Here is a 22,878-nt window from a genome sequence, read left to right as displayed (position 1 = left end):
ATATGGAATAGCCTTCATTTTTGAGAACAAAAATAGACTGACAAAATTTAATTCTTTGTTTCTGGCCATCTTGAGCCTGTAATTAAACCCACAATTGCGGATGCTCCAGATACTCAACTAGTCTAAGACCTAGATTTGGAGTTTGGCGTTAGCCGTGAAAACCAGCGTTTGAGGCTCCTAACGCTGGTTTTAGGCTACCGCCGGTATTTGGAGTCACTCAAAATAGGGTCTAACGCTCACTTTTCATCCGCGACTTTTCCATACCGCAGATCCCCTTACGTCAATTGCGTATCCTATCTTTTCAATGGGATCTTTCTAACTCCGGTATTTAGAGTCGTTTATGAAGTGAGCGTTAGACATCTAACGGCAAAACTCCAGCCGCAGGAAAAAAGTCAGTAGTTAAGAGCTTTCTGGGCTAACGCCGGTTTATAAAGCTCTTAACTACTGTGCTCTAAAGTACACTAACACCCATAAACTACCTATGTACCCCTAAACCGAGGTCCCCCCACATCGCCGACACTCGAATAATTTTTTTTAACCCCTAATCTGCCGACCGCCACCTACGTTATACTTATGTACCCCTAACACCGCCGACCCCTGTATTATATTTATTAATCCCTAATCTGCCCCCCACAACGTCGCCGCCAGCTACCTACAATAATTAACCCCTAATCTGCCGACCGCAAAGCGCCGCCACCTACATTATAGCTATGTACCCCTAATCTGCTGCCCCTAACACCGCCGACCCCTATATTATATTTATTAACCCCTAATCTGCCCCCCTCAACGTCGCCTCCACCTGCCTACACTTATTAACCCCTAATCTGCCGAGCGGACCGCACCGCTACTATAATAAAGTTATTAACCCCTAATCCGCCTCACTAACCCTATAATAAATAGTATTAACCCCTAATCTGCCCTTCCTAACATCACCGACACCTAACTTCAATTATTAACCCCTAATCTGCCGACCGGAGCTCACCGCTATTCTAATAAATGTATTAACCCCTAAAGCTAAGTCTAACCCTAACACTAACACCCCCCTAAATTAAATATAATTTAAATCTAACAAAATTAATTAACTCTTATTAAATAAATTATTCCTATTTAAAGCTAAATACTTTCCTGTAAAATAAACCCTAATATAGCTACAATATAAATTATAATTATATTGTAGCTATTTTAGGATTAATATTTATTTTACAGGCAACTTTGTAATTATTTTAACCAGGTACAATAGCTATTAAATAGTTAAGAACTATTTAATAGTTACCTAGTTAAAATAATAACAAAATTACCTGTAAAATAAATCCTAACCTAAGTTACAATTAAATCTAACACTACACTATCATTAAATTAATTAAATAAACTACCTACAATTACCTACAATTAACCTAACACTACACTATCAATACATTAATTAAATACAATTCCTACAAATAAATACAATTAAATAAACTAGCTAAAGTACAAAAAATAAAAAAATATTTACAAACATAAGAAAAATATTACAACAATTTTAAACTAATTACACCTACTCTAAGCCCCCTAATAAAATAACAAAGACCCCCAAAATAACAAAATGCCCTACCCTATTCTAAATTACTACATTTCAAAGCTCTTTTACCTTACCAGCCCTGAACAGGGCCCTTTGCGGGGCATGCCCCAAGAAATTCAGCTCTTTTGCCTGTAAAAAAAAACATACAATACCCCCCCCCAACATTACAACCCACCACCCACATACCCCTAATCTAACCCAAACCCCCCTTAAATAAACGTAACACTAAGCCCCTGAAGATCTTCCTACCTTGTCTTCACCCTACCAGGTTCACCGATCCGTCCTGAAAAGCTCCTCCGATGTCCTAATCCAAGCCCAAGCGGGGGGCTGAAGAGGTCCATGATCCGGCTGAAGTCTTCATCCAAGCGGGAGCTGAAGAGGTCCATGATCCGGCTGAAGTCTTCATCCAAGCGGGAGCTGAAGAGGTCCATGATCCGGATGAAGTCTTCTATCAACGGCATCTTCAATCTTCTTTCTTCCGGATCCATCTTGCAGACCTCCGACGCGGAACATCCTCTTCTCCCGACGCCTACTAGCCGAATGACGGTTCCTTTAAGGGACGTCATCCAAGATGGCGTCCCTCGAATTCCGATTGGCTGATAGGATTCTATCAGCCAATCGGAATTAAGGTAGGAATATTCTGATTGGCTGATGGAATCAGCCAATCAGAATCAAGATCAATCCGATTGGCTGATCCAATCAGCCAATCAGATTGAGCTCGCATTCTATTGGCTGATCGGAACAGCCAATAGAATGCAAGCTCAATCTGATTGGCTGATCGAATCAGCCAATCGGATTGAACTTGATTCTGATTGGCTGATTCCAGGGGTTAATAAATATAATTTAGGGGTCGGCGATGTTAGGGCAGCAGATTAGGGGTACATAGGGATAATGTAAGTAGCAGCGGTTTACGGAGCGGCAGATTAGGGGTTAAAAATAATATACAGGGGTCAGCGATAGCGGGGGCGGCAGATTAGGTTTTAATAAGTGTAAGGTTAGGGGTGTTTAGACTCGGGGTACATGTTAGAGTGTTAGGTGCAGACGTAGGAAGTGTTTCCCCATAGCAAACAATGGGGCTGCGTTAGGAGCTGAACGCGGCTTTTTTGCAGGTGTTTTTTTTCAGCTCAAACAGCCCCATTGTTTTCTATGGGAGAATCGTGCACGAGCACGTTTTTGAGGCTGGCTGCTTTCAAGCAACTCTGGTATCGAGAGTTGAAGCTGCGTTAAAAATGCTCTACGCTCCTTTTTTGGAGCCTAACGCAGCCTTTATGTGGACTCTCAATACCAGAGTTATTTTTATGGTGCGGCCAGAAAAAAGCCGGCGTTAGTTTTTCGGGTCGTTACCGACAAAACTCCAAATCTAGCCGTAAGGAAGGCAAGTTTTATGACTTTTTTAATCAGCACAATAGTTTTCATCTGTGCTAACATAATTGCAAAATTGTTTTCTACCATCGGAACACAGGACAGATGGTTACTGATAATGGGCCTCTTTACGCTTATGTAGATAATCCATTAAATTTCAACCATTTCCAGCTACAATAATCATGTACAACATTAACAATGTCTACACTGTATTTCTGATCAATTTGATGTTATTTTAATGGACAAGAAAATTTGCTTTTCTTTGACCCCAAACTTTTGAATGCCAGTGTGTATACTTAATAATACATTATGAATGGATTATATATTGGTTTATCTGCTAAGGCATAGAAGGGGTCGCATTAGAGCCTGAATTTATCTTCTGTCTCCTCCCATTTGCTTTTTATTCTCTTTGTTCCCTAAAAAGACCATTTTGCCAGTTTATCTTTATCCAAAATATCCCTCATACTTTTCCTTTTCTGCCAAGATTGTCATTTCTTATTCTTATGTATAATTCTTTGCTTACATATCAAGTCTGAAAGCTGACCTAGATGAGTAGAATATTGTAATTGTACCAGTAGTTAAAAATCAAAAGACAGACTACAGCATATTCATTGTCTTGTTATGTTAGGTCATATATTATACTTTAAATATGATATATATTCACATGCATAGCTATACAATTTTCGTATGTATAGAATCTTGCATTTACTTTATTTACTACTTATTTATATTTTAAGAAATAGCCATGCAATGTTCTATAAAATTATATTTTTGTACTGATACACTGTATAGTCATGTGTGCTACTTTTATGACATAATTCCCTCGCATTTTTTTCATGGTCTGTTTTGAATCATGACTTGCTACTCTTTACAATGAGACCACCTACCAACATTTTCTATGTTTATCAGTTTGCAGTGATGAGTTAACTCATAAGTATAAAGGCTTCACAGTAATGAATGAAACTGAGCGATATGAAGCTCTCAGGCATTGTCGTTATGTGGATGAAGTCATCACAGATGCCCCATGGACTCTAACTCCAGAGTTCTTAGAAAAACATAAGGTAACTATTTTATTTTCCTGTTTTATTATGAGCATATATTTGTTGATCATGCATAAGACCCATCTCAAATAAATTGTATCTGACAATAATTAATGTAATTGAAATACTTTGAGAAATAGATGCTGCTGTATTATATCCAGTTGGAGAAATGTGATGAGAAATACACTAAGCCACCAATCAGCAAGCACTACCCAGGTGCTGAACCAAAAATGGTCCGACTCCTAAGCTTACATTCTTGCTTTTCAAATAAAGATACCAAAAGAACGAAGAAAAATTGATAGTAGGAGTAAAAAAGAAAGTTGTTTAAAATTGAATGCTCTATCTGAATCATGAAAAAAAAATGTGGGATTCATAACCCTTTAAGACTATGGGGCGGAATTATCAAGCTCTGAATGGAGCTTGATGCTCCTGTTTCCGCAAGAGCCTTCAGGCTCGCCGGAAACAGCAATTATGAAGCAGCAGTCTTAAGACCGCTGCTCCATAACTGGTCCGACTGCTCTGAGGCTGCGGACATCAATCCGCCCAATCCTATACGATCAGTCTGATTGACACCCCCTGCTAATCTGCAGGGGGTGGCATTGCACAAGCAGTTCACAAGAACTGCTTGTGCAATGATAAATGCCGACAGTGTATGCTGTAATATTCATCGATGTCTGTCAGACATGATCCGCTGAGTGGATCATGTCGGACAGACCGATAATAAATTGGCCCCTATGACTGGGATGATTGACAATCCCAGCTTTTGCAGAATTGTGGGTGAAGGTGCATAAGAAATTACTTTTGGGAAATGCCACAGTAATGTCAGGTGGACAGGCTGTAAGCCCTGCCATGATGCCCTCTCTGATATTTACTAAGAAATAAGAAATATATAAGAGGCAGGATGAAAGATAAAGAAAAGCTTTCACAAGTCTGATCCAAAAACAAAGATTTATCCAAAATTGGCACTTCTGTTTTTCAAAAATTCCAATATGAGTGATACACATACTTGTGATTAACCTTTACTGATATCTATGCTTAAAGGGACAGTCTAGGCCAAAATAAACTTTCATGATTCAGATAGAGCATGTAATTTTAAACAATTTTCCAATTTACTTTTATCACCAATTTTGCTTTGTTCTCTTGGTATTCTTAGTTGAAAGCTTAACCTTAACCATATGCTAATTTCTTAGACCTTGAAGCCCACCTCTTTCAGATTGCATTTTAACAGTTTTTCACCACTAGAGGGTGTTAGTTCACGTATTTCATATAGATAACACTGTGCTCGTGCATGAGAAGTTATCTGGGAGCAGGCACTGATTGGCTAGACTGCAAGTCTGTCAAAAGAACTGAAAAAAGGGGCAGTTTGCAGAGGCTTAGATACAAGATAATCACAGATGTTAAAAGGATATTATTATAAATGTGTTAGTTATGCAAAACTGGGAAATGGGTAATAAAGGGATTATCTATCTTTTAAAACAAATAAAAATTCTGGTGTAGACTGTCCCTTTAAACATTTTATTACTAATAAATAGAAAGTAGACCTTAAAAGGACATGAAACTCATGAAACTTTTTTTTTTAAAAAAGTTTCCAATTTACTTCTGTTATCAAATTTGCTTCGATCTCATGTTATTCTTTGTTGAAGAGATACCTAGATATAGGTAGCGTGCACATGTCTGGAGCACTACATGACAGGATATAGTGCTGCCATCACGTGCTCCTGCTAATGTATAACATTGCTGTTAAACTGCTGCCATATTAGTGCTGCAGACACGTTCACACTCCTAAGATTACCTTCCTGTTTTCTAACAAAGGATAACAAGAAATTAATAAAATCTGATAATAGAAGTACATTGGAAAGTTCTTATAAATTGCATGCTCAAACTAAATCATGAAAGAAAAATAGTGTTTTATGTCCCTTTAACCCATTCCTAATTGATACACAAAGAACTAAGCTTAACCCTTATGGTACTCTATGATACACTATATAAAACAAAGAAAAAGAGTCCCAACAGGAAACAAATATGTATCTGCCCAATAACTTTAGCCGGATGCGCTGGGGTTTAATTATATCAAATGTCCTTGTTTATATTGCGTAGGCCCAGTAGCTCAAACCACAATGTATTCAAAAGGGGAATTAATATACAAACACAGATAAGGGTTATAAGAGTTATCAGTCCAATGTCAGTGTGTTCAGTTATCAAAAATTACTCACTCAACCATATGCACAGAAAAAAAGATTTCATCCAGATCTCCGATTTAGAGTTCAGCAATATAAATGAATAGATAGTAAAAAGTTGTCACTCACCAAGAAGCCGGTATCAGGGTCCCAACCGCACACTCAAAACATCCATTAGGGTAGGCATATGTATGAAATCCACACAGTCTTGCCCGCTCTCGTCTTGATGTGTCCCGCTTGGTGCAATGCGCTATCCCGGGCTCCAGCCTGTCCACAAAATGCGGATCGAGCATCCTCGCAGTGTACCAGGTAACGTCAACAAGCAGGCTCGCTCCTATTTCCTACTCAGCGGTAAGTCTGCCGATAATGACGTACTGACCCGGTCAGCTCCTTCATTCTGCCAATCGCGGTGGACCCTGAGTACTCCGTAATACAGACTCGGCGTTGAGGTAACTAAATCCAGTGTAATCTAACCTTATCGGGTATACGAGCAAGAGCAAATTATAATTGTAAATCCTCGTCTGGCTTCAAACTGGATCAATGAGATTCCCCCTATGTTGCAAACAAAATCCGGCAGGCAGTGCAGCTCATATCCTGGCAAAAAGGCAAAAAAGTTATAAGCCAAAAAAGAAAAAGTTTAGCCAGGTATTTTGGATAAATAAAATATAACTTTTATTCCAGTATTACATATAAAATAAGAGAGGGATGTTACCCCCTAATAGAACCGGACTGACACGTTTCGGCTGTAAAGCCATTTCTCAGCCCATAAAAACTTGACTCCCATCCCAATCATTAAGAACCTTGCTCTACGTTCTGATTGGTGGATACAGTAATTGGATAATTAATTCTTGAAAAATGCAGGGGTAATCAGTAAACATATGATAAATAAGTTGTCAAACATAATACAATTACATCATAGGTACATTATGATCCAACATTATAGATAACCTATGCAATATAATGGCATTGATATCATGACACTCTGTTCACATGCTATTCTTATAATTAAAGGTTTTAGAGCAAGCGATAGGTGTCCTCCCCCCTAAGGAAAAATAGGATCCTTACAAATAGAGAGTGTTTGTGCAAAAATCACAGATTCAGATAGGGCTCATCCACACTAAGCTCACCTTCAGGGCAATATACTGATGATATTTATAATATTTATAATAATTATATTCATAATCAAAATTGAGAGGAGGAGGGACAATGGATGCATATATATATATATATATATATATATATATATGGATGTCCATCTCAGCTACTAGGAGTGATATTATAATATCAAGATGTGACCAATAAGTCTTTATCCCACGAATAGACAGCCCCAAGTTATCCTGAACCACACTACTATCTAAAAGTTATGTATTAGTGCCATCCCTATCTAACATGTGGTAAAAGCGATAAATAACATAAAATATAAAATATACACCTAGTGTGTGTCCCCAAGATGAGGGGGGGGGGGGATACCAGATGTTCATGACCAAAAATTGATCAAATCATACTCGGAATTCAGACCCAGTGGTCTCTTTGTCTGGAGTCTGAATATCCAGTACATCTCTTGTCTTGACAAAAAATTTTATCTGTCTTGACAATTTTTGCATCTCTTGTCTTGACAAAATTTTGTATCTGTCCCCACCTCTCCTTTGGGGCAACACTCTCTCAATGATCATCCCAACATGGGAGATACCCAATATGACAGACCCGGGTTCTGTCAAAATACAAACCGTCATAAATCTCTCCAGCCATGTATTAACATCAGATGAGGTTAGGGTACTGCACCTTGTTCTAGGGTTTGTACCTACAGTCAATTTTAATTTGTTTAGAACTATGTTTGACCTAAACAAGTTCATACGTAATATAACTTTGCGTAAACATTTTTCAAATACAAGCCAGGACCATGGTACAGTACCCTGCTGGGTTCCTGATTCATGGGATGTACACCAGGAACTAGATTTCCATGAGACATATGACTTAATGGCTCTTAGGGAGTTAGAGAGTGAAGGTTCAACAATGGTAGGGGGTGTAACCCCTGGAATGTTTAAGAGATATATAAACCCCTCCACCTTCTACCCCATTCAGAGCAGAGGGAACATAGTTGAAACTTTTTATAGATGAGTTGAGGTGGACTTGAGAAACCTCTTACAAACACGGAAATGTCCCAAAAGTAATATGACCAGAAACGAGCAGTTGGCCCTGATTATATTAATGAGACATTGAGACAGTTGAGGAATACTGACAGTTATGAACATTTGAAAGAGGACCCCACTAATAGTTTTCAACGTAAACTTATGCACCTACTTGATGGGGCCATGGAGCAGGGTCTGATTGATGTCAAGACCCTCCAATATCTTTACGTGGAACATCCAGTTATTCCACTGTTCCATAATTTGCAGAAGGTGCATAAAACACTTGAAAATGTCCAAGGAAGACCCATCGTGAGTGGTATTGGGTCCATGTTGGAGCACCTCTCTGAGTGGCTGGATGACATCCTAAAGCCACTGGTGAGGTCTCGCCCCAGTTATACTAAGGATTCTAAACATATTCTGAATCTAGTTGAGAAGATACAATGGACACAGGATTATTTTTGGCTCACTGTGGACGTTGTTGCGTTGTATTATTCAATACCACATCAATGGGGCTTAAAAGCTATAACCTATTTCTTGGAGAATGAAACGTCGCACAGTGAGCCCCTCAGAACCTTTATACTGGAAGTTACCAACTTTTTATTGTCTTACAACTTCTTTCAGTTTGAGGGTGATTTCTACCGGCAGAGATGTGAGACCGCCATGGGCGCATGATTTGCGCCCACCTACGCCAACCTGTTTATGGGTTGGTGGGAGCGGTCCCACATCTACGCCAATAGAAATCCTTTCAGGTCTGCAATTAGGTTTTACCATAGATTCATAGATGATCTGATCTTTATTTGGCATGGAGATAGAGATATGGCTGGAAGGTTTGTTGAATACCTAGGAAATAACGAACTGAATCTATGTTTCACATATGAGTTTGACAAAAACGTGGTGCATTATCTTGACTTGGAATTGAGAGGATGGTCCTCAGGTATAGTCACTTTGGAGGTCTACAGGAAACCTATATCCGGGAACAGTCTCCTACATGCTAGGAACTGTCACCCTAGACATGTGCCGTACTCTGTTGCTAAGGGACAATTTGTGCGGCTTAAGAGAAATTATACCCTGACTAATAGCTTCAATAGGCATGCGGATGATTTGGAAAATCGTCTGCAAGAACGCGGTTATAGTAGGAATGTGATCAAAAAGGCTAGGAATGAAGTTAACAACATGTCTAGGGAGGATTTCCTTAAGGATAGGGTGAAATCCCAAAAAACTACTGACAATACATTGACATTTGTTACCGACTTTTCTTCACAATACCTGGACATCTTTGGTGTGAGACAGCATCACTTTCAGATATTGGTAGCAGATGATGCCCTTGCAGACGTGGTCAAAAGGGGTTGTAGGTTTGCCTATAGGAAAAATAGATCCATTAACAGTCGGATCTCCCCCTCTCAACCTAATAAACCAGATTCTGCAACCACATCATCATCATGGCTTAGACACAAGGGGACTTACAGATGTGGCTACTCGCAGTGCAAGGCTTACAAGTATGTCCATGTGGACTCTTCCTTTTCGTCAACAGTGACAGGGGAGACTTTTGAGACATCTTTTCTCAACTGTAGATCCATGTAGTGTGTGTACCTACTCTGGTGTTCAGTTTGTAATCTTCAATATGTGGGGTTAACCACCAGGGACGTGCGCTCAAGGATACGTGAACATTTGTCCACGATTAATGTGGGCAAGAGCAGCATGCCCTTGGTGGCTCATTTTGTGAGACGACATGACAAGGATTGCAGTTCTCTCAAGTGGATGATCATTGAGAGAGTGTTGCCCCAAAGGAGGGGTGGGGACAGATACAAAATTTTGTCAAGACAAGAGATGTACTGAATATTCAGACTTCAGACAAAGAGACCACTGGGTCTGAATTCCGAGTATGATTTGATTAATTACTGGTCATGAACATCTGGTATCCCCCCCCATCTTGGGGACACACACTAGGTGTATATTTTATATTTTATGTTATTTATCGCTTTTACCAGATGATAGATAGGGATGGCACTAATACATAACTTTTAGACAGTAGTGTGGTTGAGGATAACTTGGGGCTGTCCATTCGTGGGATAAAGACTTATTGGGCACATCTTGATATTATAATATCACTCCTAGTAGCTGAGATGGACATCCATATATATATATATATATGCATCCATTGTCCCTCCTCTCTATTTTGATTATTAATATAATTATTATAAATATTATAAATATCATCAGTATATTGCCCTGAAGGTGAGCTTAGTGTGGATGAGCCCTATCTGAAGCCGTGATTTTTGCACATACACTCTCTATTTGTAAGGATCCTATTTTTGCTTAGGGGGGGAGGACACCTATCACTTGCTCTAAAACCTTTAATTATAAGAATTGCATGTGAACAGAGTATCATGATATTAATGCCATTATATTGCATAGGTTATCTATAATGTTGGATCATAATGTACCTATGATGTAATTTTATTATGTTTGACAACTTATTTATCATATGTTTACTGATTACCCCTGCATTTTTCAAGAATAAATTATCCAATTACTGTATCCATCAATCAGAATATAGAGCAAGGTTCTTAATGATTGGGATGGGAGTGAGGTTTTTATGGGCTATGAGTATGGCTTTACAGCCGAAACGCGTCAGTCCTGTTCTATTAGGGGGTTACATCCCTCTCTTATTTTATATGTAACACTGGAATAAAAGTTATACTTTATTTATCCAAAATACCTGGCTAAACTTTTTCTTTTTCGGCTTACTCTATGATACACTGTCATACCAATTCAAATGACTGTTGTGCTCAGGGTTGCTGTATGATTTTGTGTTGCTGATATGTGATCTTTTTGGTGCTGTTTGGGCATTTAAAGCAGGGAGGAGCTAGTATCTACAATTGTCTGTCTCGTTGTTTAATGGACCATGAAATATAGTAGAATTACAATAGTCGACAAGCGCATAATAAAAAGACAATGCAATAATACTTAGGGGCCGATTTAACATGCTGCGAATGCAACTGTTTCACAGAAACATAAGTTAAGGTGCAGCGGTCGTAAGATGGATTCTTTCACCACCCTGCCATTTTTGGAATCCACAGGTATGCAGAGAAGGCAAATGGAGCATTACAAAAAAAAAAATAACCACCTGCAATAAGTATTAAAAAAAACACCTAACCGTCCGCAATAAGTATTTAAAAAAAAAAAAAAAAAAAAAAAAAAAAGCGCCCGTACGAACTATTAAGAAAAAAAATATACTAACCGCCTGCACAAAGTATTAAGAAAAAAACAATAAAATTGTTAACTCCTAAATCAGTGAACCACATCTCAAACTACCTAATACATTTATTAACCCCTAATCCGCCGAACCCCCCAAAACGCATTAAACCTAATATACCTATTAACTCCTAAACCACCAATCCCCACAATGCAAAAAACTAATTTAATGACTAAGCCCGCTAACCTAACACCCCCTAAATTAATCCCTTAATTACATTAAAAAATACTACATAACAATTAAAATTAAAAAAAATTACATTACATTAATCTAAAATTAAAGAAAATAAAAAAGGCTAACATTACAAAAAATAATAAACAACACTATCCAAAATATTGTTTTTAAAAACCTAATCCCTATGAAAATAAAAAAGCCCTCCCCCCAAATAACTCCCCCAATCTAAGAATAATCTACCAATAGCCCTTTAAAGGGCTTTTTGTAGGGAATTGCCCTAAAGAAATCAGCTCTTTTACATTAAAAATAAACAAAGTCCCCCCTAACAGTAAAAACCCCACCCACCAAACCCCCCAAAATAAAAACACCTAACACTAATGAACCTAAACTACCCATTGCCCCTAAAGGGGCATTTGTATGGGCATTTCCCTTAAAAGGGCATTCAGCGCTTTTTCAGTGCCCTTAAAAGGGCATTCAGCTCTTTTGCAAATTTCCCATTAAACCCTAATCTAAAAAAACACTCTACGCCCCCTTCGCTGTGGATGAAGATGATAGCTCCCCGCATGGAAGAAAACCTCCGCCGGACTTCTAAAACTGTAAATGCCTATTTGGGGCTTTAGTGTAAGGGTTTTTTTTTTTTAATATTGGGGGGGGGGGTTTGATTTTTTAGATTAGGGTTCATTGGGAAATTTTAAAAAGAGCTGAATGCCTTATTTTTACTTTTTTATTTTTTGTAGCTAGGGGGGTTACATTTTTAACACATAGACTGCTATCTGGGCAGGCTTATCAACTAGTGGGGAATAAAAGCAGAAAGTACTGGTCCAGGCTACCACATGAATTATACATCAAAGCAATTGTATTAACTGGACAGAGGAGGACAACTTACAGTCCTGTTTTGCTGGCACCTCATCCATTCGTGTCCATAAATAAAAGCAGTTTGATATATTTCAATGAATTCTAAAAGGAATATTATTATTTTTTTTCAGTCAAATGTTTTTTTTTATTGGGTTAATAAATTTCACAGTAACACAACATATAGTACTTGCAAACATATAACATATACAATCAAAGTTCACAAACGTACTAGTGAGTAAACCCACACATTTTTTTTCTTTCCATAAGCGAGTGTGTTTAGACCATACAAAAATATAGAGAAATCCTACTCGAAAGGTAGGTAGGGGAAAAGGATCTGGGAAAGGTGTACAGGGAAAGGAAAAGGACAAGGGGAGGGTCATGGAATGGGATAGGTAACATCCTGTATTATTATTCACATCTTGTTGCACGCCTATAAACATAGGTATACATCCTGACTCATAGACATAATAGACCCAATAAAATTGTTGAGACACAAAACCACTAATCCACTATCTAAGCAAAAATACATAATCGTTTTACGCATTGTTATATGACCTTTGTTCCCACGGGAATAGAATAGTGCATTCTTTCTAGCGTAAGAATGTGGTCTACCTCTGAGATCCACTGGGTGACTGTAGGAATTTGTTGAGTCTTCCATAGTCTTGGAATTAGTCTTTTTGCGCAGGCTAACATTATCTGAAATAATTTTTTACAATATACACAGTGAAGGGATGGGATGTGGTTGAGGAGGATAATATGAAAGTTGAGAGTTATGTTCGTGCCTAAAATTTGATTCATACTCTGCTCAACTTGTAAACAAAATGCAGTAATGTTAGGGCAAGCCCACCAGATGTGAGTCATAGTACCTATGTCTCCACATCTTGTCCAGCAACTCGAAGAGGCAGCTTCATAGATAATTCTGAGACGGTGAGGCATTAAATACCAGTGGGCAAGTATTTTATAATTCAGTTCGGACAAAAGTAATGAAACAGAGGCTGAATGAGTCGACTTGAAACATTGTTTCCAGTCAGCATCACTTAAATTACACATTAAAGAGACACTAAACTTAAAATATTTATTTAATGATTCAGGTAGATAATACAATTTTAAACAACATTCCAATTTACTTCTATTATGTAATTTGCTTCATTTCTTAGATATCCTTTGCTGAAAAAATAGCAATGCACATAGATGAGCCAATCACACAAGGCATCTATGTGCAGACACCAATCAGCAGCTACTAAGCCTATCTAGATATGCTTTACAGCAAAGGATATCAAGAGAATAAATCAAAATATATTATATAAGTAAATTAGAGAGTTGTTTAAAATTGCATGGTTTATCTGAATCGTGAAAGAAAAAATTTGGGTTTCTTGTCCATTTAATTCCATATTCCATTTCAGCAAGTATGCAGGGCGCTTTGCAGGAAAAGATCCTCTGAGTATTTTGTATATTATAGAGAGATGAGCTCTTTTAATGTTAGGATTAATGCATAGTTGCTCAAATGCTGTTAATGGTCTCATAATGGCTTGCTTAAATACGCTGTTATTTATTGCATGCCTTATTTGTAGGTACGTATAAGAACCAGTTGTGAAACGGGGAGCCCAATTCGTCATTTAACAGTACTCTATCTTTCACCGCTTTGGAGTCCAATATTAAATAAATGGGAAGATTCTGAAGATTCTCAATTACATTAGTATGAAAAAAGGGCTATGTTTTAGAAAAAGATACGACGAGATTACTAGTTTTGCGTTACGAGTTGTGCGGTGCTAACGAGCAGTTTTTTCTCACCGCTCACTTTCCTACAGCGCTGGTATTACAGGTTTTTACAAACTCGGCGTTAACAGGCAAGAAGTGAGCGTAGAGCAAGATTGTGCTCCATACCACACTCCAATACCAGCGCTGCTTAAGTCAGCGGTGAGCTGGTCGTACGTGCTCATGCACGATTTCCCCAACGACATCAATGGGGAGAGCCGGCTGAGAAAAAGTCTAACACCTGCAATAAAGCAGCGTAAAACTCAGTAACGCAGCCCCATGGATTCCTATGGGGAAACACATTTTATGTTTACACCTAACACCCTAACATGAACCCCGAGTCTAATCACCCCTAATCTTACACTTATTAACCCCTAATCTGCCACCCCAACATCGCTGACACCTACATTATTCTTATTAACCCCTAATCTGCCGCTCCGGACATCGCCGACACCTACATTATTCTTAATAACCCCTAATCTGCCGCTCCGGACATCGCCGCCACCTAAATTATACTTATTAACCCCTAATCTGCTGCCCCCAACATCGCTAACACCTACATTATATTTATTAACCCCTAATCTGCCGCCCCCAATGTAGCCACAACCTACCTACACTTATTAACCCCTAATATGCTGCCCCCAACGTCACCACCACTATATTAAATTTATTAACCCCTAAACCTAAGTCTAACCCTAACCCTAACACCCCCTAATTGAAATATAATTTAAATAAATCTATATAAAATTACTATCATTAACTACATTATTCCTATTTAAAACTAAATACTTACCTATAAAATAAACCCTAAACTGGCGACATTATAACTAATAGTTACATTGTATCTAGCCCAGGGTTTATTTTTATTTTACAGGCAAGTTTGTATTTATTTTAACTAGGTAGAATAGTTATTAAATAGTTATTAACTATTTAATAACTACCTAGCTAAAATAAATACAAATTTACCTGTAAAATAAATCCTAACCTAAGTTACACTAACACCTAACACTACACTACAATTAAATAAATTCCCTACATTAAATACATTAAATTAAATTAGCTAAATCACAAAAAACACCACTAAATTACAGAAAATAAAACAAATTACAGATCTTTAAACTAATTACACCTAATCTAATAGCCCTATCAAAATAAAAAAAGCCCCCCCCCCCCCAAAAAAAAAAACAAAAAAAAAAACCCCTAGCCTAAACTAAACTACCAATAGCCCTTTAAAGGGCCTTTGTGGGGCATTGCCCCAGAGAAATCAGCTCTTTTTCCTGTAAAAAAAAATACAAACAACCCCCCAACAGTAAAACCCACCACCCACACAACCAAACCCCCCAAATAAAATACTAACTAAAAAACTAAAAAACCCACCCAATACACCCTTAAAAAAATCCTAACACTAACCCCCGAAGATTCACTTACGGCCAATAGGATTTTTTCTACCTTAATTCTGATTGGCTGATAGAATTCTATCAGCCAATCGGAATCTAAGGGATGCCATCTTGGATGACGTCACTTAAAGAGATATTCATTCAGCAAGAAGACTTCGTTAGAAGAGGATGCTCCGTGTCGGATATCTTGAAGATGGACCCGCTCTGCACCAGAAGGATGAAGATAGAAGATGCCGTCTGGATGAAGACTTCTGCCCATCTGGAGGGCCACTTCTGCCGGCTTCGTTGAGGACATCTTGCCGCTTGGATGAAGACTTCTCCCGGTAAGTGAATCTGCGGGGGTTAGTGTCAGGATTTTTTTTAAGGGTGTATTGGGTGGGTTTATTTTTTAGGTTAGGGCTTTGGGCCTGCAATAGAGCCTAATGTCCTTTTAAGGGCAATTCCCATCCGAATGCCCTTTTCAGGGCAATGGGGACCTTAGTTTTTTTTAGTTACTATTTTATTTGGGGGGTTTGTTGTGTGGGTGGTGGGTTTTACTGTTGGGGGGGGTGTTTGCATTTTTATTTTTTTTACAGGAAAAAGAGCTGATTTCTTTGGGGCAATGCCCCGCAAAAGGCCCTTGTTAGGGCTATTGATAGTTTAGTTTAGGCTAGGGTTTTTTTTTTATTTTGGGGGGGGCTTTTTATTTTGATAGGGCTATTAGATTAGGTGTAATTAGTTTAAAGATCTGTAATTTGTTTTTTATTTTCTGTAATTTAGTGTTTGTTTTTTTGTGTGATTTAGCTAATTTAATTTCATTTATTTAATTGTATTTAATGTAGGGAATTTATTTAATTGTAGTGTAGTGTTAGGTGTTAGTGTAACTTAGGTTAGGTTTTATATTACAGGTAAATTTGTATTTATTTTAGCTAGGTAGTTATTAAATAGTTAATAACTATTTAGTAACTATTCTACCTAGTTAAAATAAATACAAACTTGCCTGTAAAATAAAAGTAAACCCTAAGCTAGATACAATGTAACTATTAGTTATAATGTAGCTAGCTTAGGGTTTATTTTATAGGTAAGTATTTAGTTTTAAATAGGAATAATGTATTTAATGATAGTAATTTTATTTAGATTTATTTAAATTATATTTAAGTTAGGGGGTGTTAGAGTTAGACTTAAGTTTAGGGGTTAATAAATTTAATATAGTGGCGGCGACGTTGGGGGCGGCAGATTAGGGATTAATAAATATAATGTAGGTGGAGGCGATGTTAGGGGCGGAAGATTAGGGGTTAATATTATTTAACTAGTGTTTGCGAGGGGTTAATATGTTTATTATAGTGGTGGCGATGTCCTGAGCGGCAGATTAGGGGTTAATAATTTTATTTAAGTGTTTGTGATGCGGGAGGGCCTCAGTTTAGGGGTTAATAGGTAGTTTATGGGTGTTAGTGTACTTTTAGCACTTTAGTTATGAGTTTTATGCTACAGCGTTGTAGTGTAAAACCCATAACTACTGACTTTAAAATGCGTTAGGGATCTTGGAGGTAGAGGGTGTACCGCTCACTTTTTGGCCTCCCAGGACAGACTCATAATACCAGCGCTATGGAAGTCCCATAGAAAATAGGGTTTACGTAGCGCCCTGCCTTATTACTCTCTACAAAGAATTTTGTTTTTGCAGTGAGGGCTCTCATGGGCGCGTTTGTATTAAAAATGTATTGAGGTTGTCTCTCGCTGTATTTAAGTTGGCCAGTTTCTAGGAAGAGGTCAGATCTAACTTATGAATAATTTCCTCCGTTTTTAAGATATTTGTTAAGGATTTACATTGAACCAATCTAAGTTTTCACTGTTTAGCGTTGTGTTTAATTAGGATCCCGCGAATATAACATTTATATGCCTCCCAATTGTTTGCAGCGGATGTGGTTTATTAAGGAGAAAATATTTGTCAGTTGCTTTTATTATATTTTCCATTGTATTTTGATTTGTAAGGATAGAATCATTAAGTCTCCAATTTAGTGTATTTCGTGTTTTGGAGGACCAATTAAAGGTGGTAAGAACCATGCTATGGTCAGACCAGGAGGTATGTGATATTTTGGAGTGAATAAAGTTAGTCAGAAATGATTGGTTACACAAAATATAGTCCAGCCGAGTGTTGTGGGTGGGAGAAGAAGGTGTAATCTTTTTGAGTTGTGTGAACTATTTTCCAAGTGTTGAACAGAGAGATTGATTGTAAAATTGCACAATTATTTTTCAGCAAGTTATTACAGAGGTATGATTTCCCTGAGGAAGTATCTAAAGTTGGGTTCATGGGAAAGTTAAAATCACCTCCTAGTATAATTGGGCCTTTGAAATATCTAACAATGTGTTAGTTAAAGATCTAAAAAATATAGGCATAGGCCTATTTGGAGCATATATGTTTGCAAATGTGACCGGGCTGCCATAACAAAGTCAGACTAAAATCAAGATTCTACCCTCTTTATCAGTGTATTTTTGTAGGAGTCTGAACGGGGTATTACGTGTAAAGGATATACAAACTCCATTTTTTCTACTTGTGCTTGAGCCATAATACCTTGTAGATAGTACGGGCTCATTACGTCTCTTAAAATGGGTTTCTTATGTCATAGCAACATCAATATCTTTTTTATAAAAATCATAGTAGGCTATTGATCGTTTCACGGCTGAGAGAAAGCCCTTCACATTTTGGCTTGCTATAGTCAGGGTGCCTATTTTAGGCTGTTTTGTCATGATTATTGATGTCTCAAGATGTTTTTATATCTATAAGTGTACAGATATGGGCAGGGGAACTGGAAATTAGCTCTGTAAAAAGCTGAGTAGGATGTTACCAAGAAAACGAATAAGAGAGGGATAAGAAGGGATGAGAGGGAAAGGGGAATTAAGCTCAAGTTAAATGTGCTAGGAGTCGCTGCAGTTTAGACAGCATGACTTTTGGAAAATGCTATTAATTAAGGAGCTATGTAACAAACTGGGTGCGTACACATATTATATTAAACATTTAGCCTTGGGTGGGGTAGAATCATAAGCACATGGGTGTATCTTTGTGCAAGATATAACTGTGTTTTTATGCTTAAGGTCTTCCAGCCAATACTATCAGATAGGGTAGTTCTAGAAAAAGGTACCCTACCACTTCTTAATGTAAAATAGGAAAAGGAAAAGTAATCACTATCTTAATGTGGTTCCATTTCAAATTAGGACCTGTTAAGCTATAAAGCAACAATAGTAAATGAAAACATCTTCACTTCAACATGTTGTATCTGTACTTATTTAATCAACACTGTCCAGACCAAGTGAATCTTATATTGTGGTCTCTGGTATGATATGACATAGAAATAAACATTATAAATTGGAGATATATCCATCTACACTATTTCACATAGCCAAAAAAATGACAATAACAGATATGTCAACATGTAACTCTTGGTCATGTAGATGAATGCTTAGTATCATGGTCGTCCGGTGTATAATCCAAGATATAACCCAGACACAGTAGCAACAACAAGTTTACATTTTAACCTGAATAAAACAAAGAGAATTAACATTGCCTGTTACATTCATAATGACTTTCAAACCCGCAACAGGGAACATCTACCCACCATACTGGTGGCTTTGGTAATACAGAGAACTACCCTTACCTTACCTTAACAGCAATGGGGTATAATTAATTTATAATAAAATACATAGAGTCATATTTACTCAGCCTGGTTGTTCCAATTCGGGTCCACCCAAATTGGCCTGTCTGCATTTATTTTGTTTAGTAGACATTTCAGTCCAGGGTCACCTTTGGGGGTGACTTGTCTTGATGAGAGATTCTGAAAGAGTTGGGAATCTTCCTTATCAGGAGGCGGAATGTCCATCATATTACAAAATTTGTCTATGTCAGATAGCGAGAGACATTTAATTTTCTTACCATTTTTCATGGTGATCACTGATGTAGGGAATCCCCACCTATAGGGAATTTTTAGTTGTCGTAGATGTGTGGTTAGTGTGGAAAAGTCTCTTTGTTTTTGAAGGGTTCTTATCGATAAATCATGAAATACCTGTATGCATTGACCTTGAAATATAATATCTTTTTGCTTCCTTGCCAAATTATAGATGTCTTCTCTATGTTGATAGTTTTGGAAGTGAACAATTATGTCTCTGAGAGGAGAGTCAGCTGCTGGTTTTGGGCATAAGGCTCTATGAGCTCTATCTAGGATTATTGAAGGTAAATCCATTGCATTGGCTTTTGCCATATCCATGAAGAAAGCTTGTAGGTAGTCTTGAATTTCATTATTCAGCACAGTTTCAGGTATGCCTCTATATACCTGAAGTTACTGCGTCTCAATCGATTTTCGAGGTCATCTAGCTTGTCTTCCAGATCTGTAATATGCTGACGTTGATGTGTCACTTTAGAGGAAAGCTTCTCTTTATTGTTTACCCCTCAGATCCTGTTACAGGGAGGAAATGTCGACTAATGCACTTGTCAGCCGAGATCACATTCACAATAAAGTGGCACGACCATTAATAAATGCAGAGTATTAGTAGTTCTGTTTTAATGCACCTTTCTAGCCCACCTCCAGTTATAATATGTATTTCATAGTGATTGGCTAAATTAGCCCGTGAAAGGAAAGTTATTAAGTGGATTGACACCCCAATTAATGTCCTGGGTCCAGATATGGCTGTAATCCGTGCTGTTAATCAATTTTACAGGGCGAGATCATTTGGGCGGTATGAGTACAGCACTACACAGCCTGACATTTTACAGTGGTCTTGCATTGCAAAAGATGGCGCCATTATATCTTAGAGGTGCGTCACTAACATGTGAGGGAAGACAGTGCTTTACTCACTTTTTTCTGCGTTCTTCAGCTATACATGTCTTCAGAGACACCATATCAGCAGCTCCCTTGGATTGCAGCGTTGAGCGTGTACTCCGGAGCAGAGCCCCGACCCTCCGGAGTACAGCTGGGAAATCCAAATCTTCAGATCAGCAAAGGCAAGCAAAGGCCCTCCACTATGAAGTGAGGCGATCGGCCAAGAGAGCTCAGCCACTAAAGAGGTACAAGTAATCGGCTTATGTAGCTAGCACTTAGATGCTTGTGTGCCCCAGATGGTTTGATGTTACTAGAAGGTACAGCGTTGTTTTTTAGGCCTCACCTCTGCCTTGCAGTCACGGATCCAGCCAGCCCGTAACGGGGGATAATAAAAAGGAAAAAAATGCTCTTGGGGATTTCTGTGTTAACCCCATGCCACGGATTATTCTTCTAAACTGAATTAGGCTTTAAAATTCAGGATAGCACCCAGTTCGTTGTAAGAGTCTTAGTGAGATGCAGCCATCATGGTCGGCCGTTCGCGCCACCCCCCAAAGGAATATTATTTTATTGTTTAATAAGTTCATATTGATGTTCTGTTTTATGCATTATATAATTTCTGTTTAAAAATGCCAGTAAAGAACAGCAAAATTACGGAATATATATCATCCTACCATTTTAAGAATTAAATACTAAATTCACAGCTTTGAGTAAACAAAGAAGACTAGGGGCTGGATTATCTAAAGGTCCCTGGGCTGGCGAGACTGTTTGCGAATGCTCGCCAGTACTTCTATTTCCCTGGTGGAATTATCGAAAGCCACTTTCTAAGGGGCGTATATTGCATTTTTGTATGGGAAGGAGATGCAAAATTTAAAAAGTAAACAAAGAAAATCGAAAATTAAAAATCATACAAAACAAATAATTTAACCATTCACAAATAAATACACAGGAAAAAATTGCATTGTTAAGGTGTATCAAAAATGGTAACACAATTGTTCACCAAAAATTGTATTTTATCAATATGTAAAATGTGTAAATTGCACAGGAATAAATCGTTTTAAATATGCAGAGCATAAATTTAAGTACACTGAATGTGCAAAAACACATACGGCTAGATTACAAGTTTTGCGTTAGAGCCTGGCAGTGCAGTGCTAACGAGCAGTTTTCCCTCAACGCTCACTTACCTACAGCGCTGGTATTACGGGTTTTTATAAACCCGGCGTTATTAGGCAAGAAGTGAGCGTTGAGCAAAATTTTGCTCCAAATCTCACTCCAATACCAGTGCTGCTTAAGTCAGCGGTGAGCTGGTGTAACGTGCTCGTGCACGATTTCCCCATAGGGATCAACGGGGAGAGCCGGCTGAAAAAAGGCTAACACCTGCAAAAAAGCAGCATATAACTCACTAACGCAGCCCCATTGATTCCTATGGGGAAATAAAATGTATGTCTACACCTAACACCCTAACATGAACCCTGAGTCTAAACACCCCTAATCTTACACTTATTAACCCCTAATCTGCCGCCTCCGACACCGCCGCCACCTACATTATACTTATGAACCCCTAATCTGCTGCCCCCAACATCGCCGAACCCTACATTTTATTTATTAACCCCTACTCTGCCGCCCCCAATGTAACCGCCACCTACCTACAATTATTAACCCCTAATCTGCCGCCCCCAACGTCGCCACCACTATAATAAACATATTAACCCCTAAACTGCTGCACTTCCACCTTGCAAACATTAGTTAAATATTATTAACCCCTAATCTGCTGGCCCTAACATCACCACCACCTACCTACATTTATTAACCCCTAATCTGCCGCCCCCCCCACGTCGCTGCCACTATATTAAAGTTATTAACCCCTAAACCTAAGTCTAACCCTAAACCTAACACCCCATAACTTAAATATAATTAAAAGAAATCGAAATAAATATTCCTATCATTGACTAAATTATTCCTATTTAAAACTAAATACTTACCTATAAAATAAACCCTAAGCTAGCTACAATATAACTAATAGTTACATTGTAGCTAGCTTAGGGTTTATTTTTATGTTACAGGCAAATTTGTATTTATTTTAACTAGGTAGAATAGTTATTAAATAGTTATTAACTATTTAATAACTACCTAGCTAAAATAAATACAATACTCTCTCTGTGCAAAGAAAATCACAAAGACAAGGGCGCCTCCTCGTGTGATATAGTTTGGACAAATGTAAAAAAAGGTGAATACAGATTTTATACTCACAAGTAAAGCAGCACTCTGTTGTGCTTATAGAGGCAGACTGGGAGTTCACAGTGTCCCAGTTCACTGACCAAGGCAGTGCAACAAATCACTCCAGGGTAGATTTCAATCAAGCTCAGGCTCTCAGCAAAGAGTTAAAATACC

The 22,878-nt window shown here is 38.1% G+C and overlaps 1 protein-coding gene across 1 annotated transcript in view; it reads left to right on the top strand.

The window, feature by feature from the left end:
- Window positions 1-22,878, top strand: part of PCYT1B (phosphate cytidylyltransferase 1B, choline) — a 408,274-nt gene that overhangs the window by 307,771 nt on the left and 77,625 nt on the right. Inside the window, exon 4 of the mRNA XM_053704615.1 lies at window positions 3,830-3,981. Coding sequence (XP_053560590.1) covers window positions 3,830-3,981 — 152 coding nt within the window. The remainder of the gene's footprint in view (window positions 1-3,829; window positions 3,982-22,878) is intronic.

This window comes from Bombina bombina, chromosome 3 (genome assembly GCF_027579735.1).
Source record: "Bombina bombina isolate aBomBom1 chromosome 3, aBomBom1.pri, whole genome shotgun sequence".
Classification (NCBI taxonomy): Eukaryota; Metazoa; Chordata; class Amphibia; order Anura; family Bombinatoridae; genus Bombina; species Bombina bombina.
Note: the sequence above shows the minus strand (reverse complement) of the source record. Positions and strands in the feature narration are given on the sequence as shown.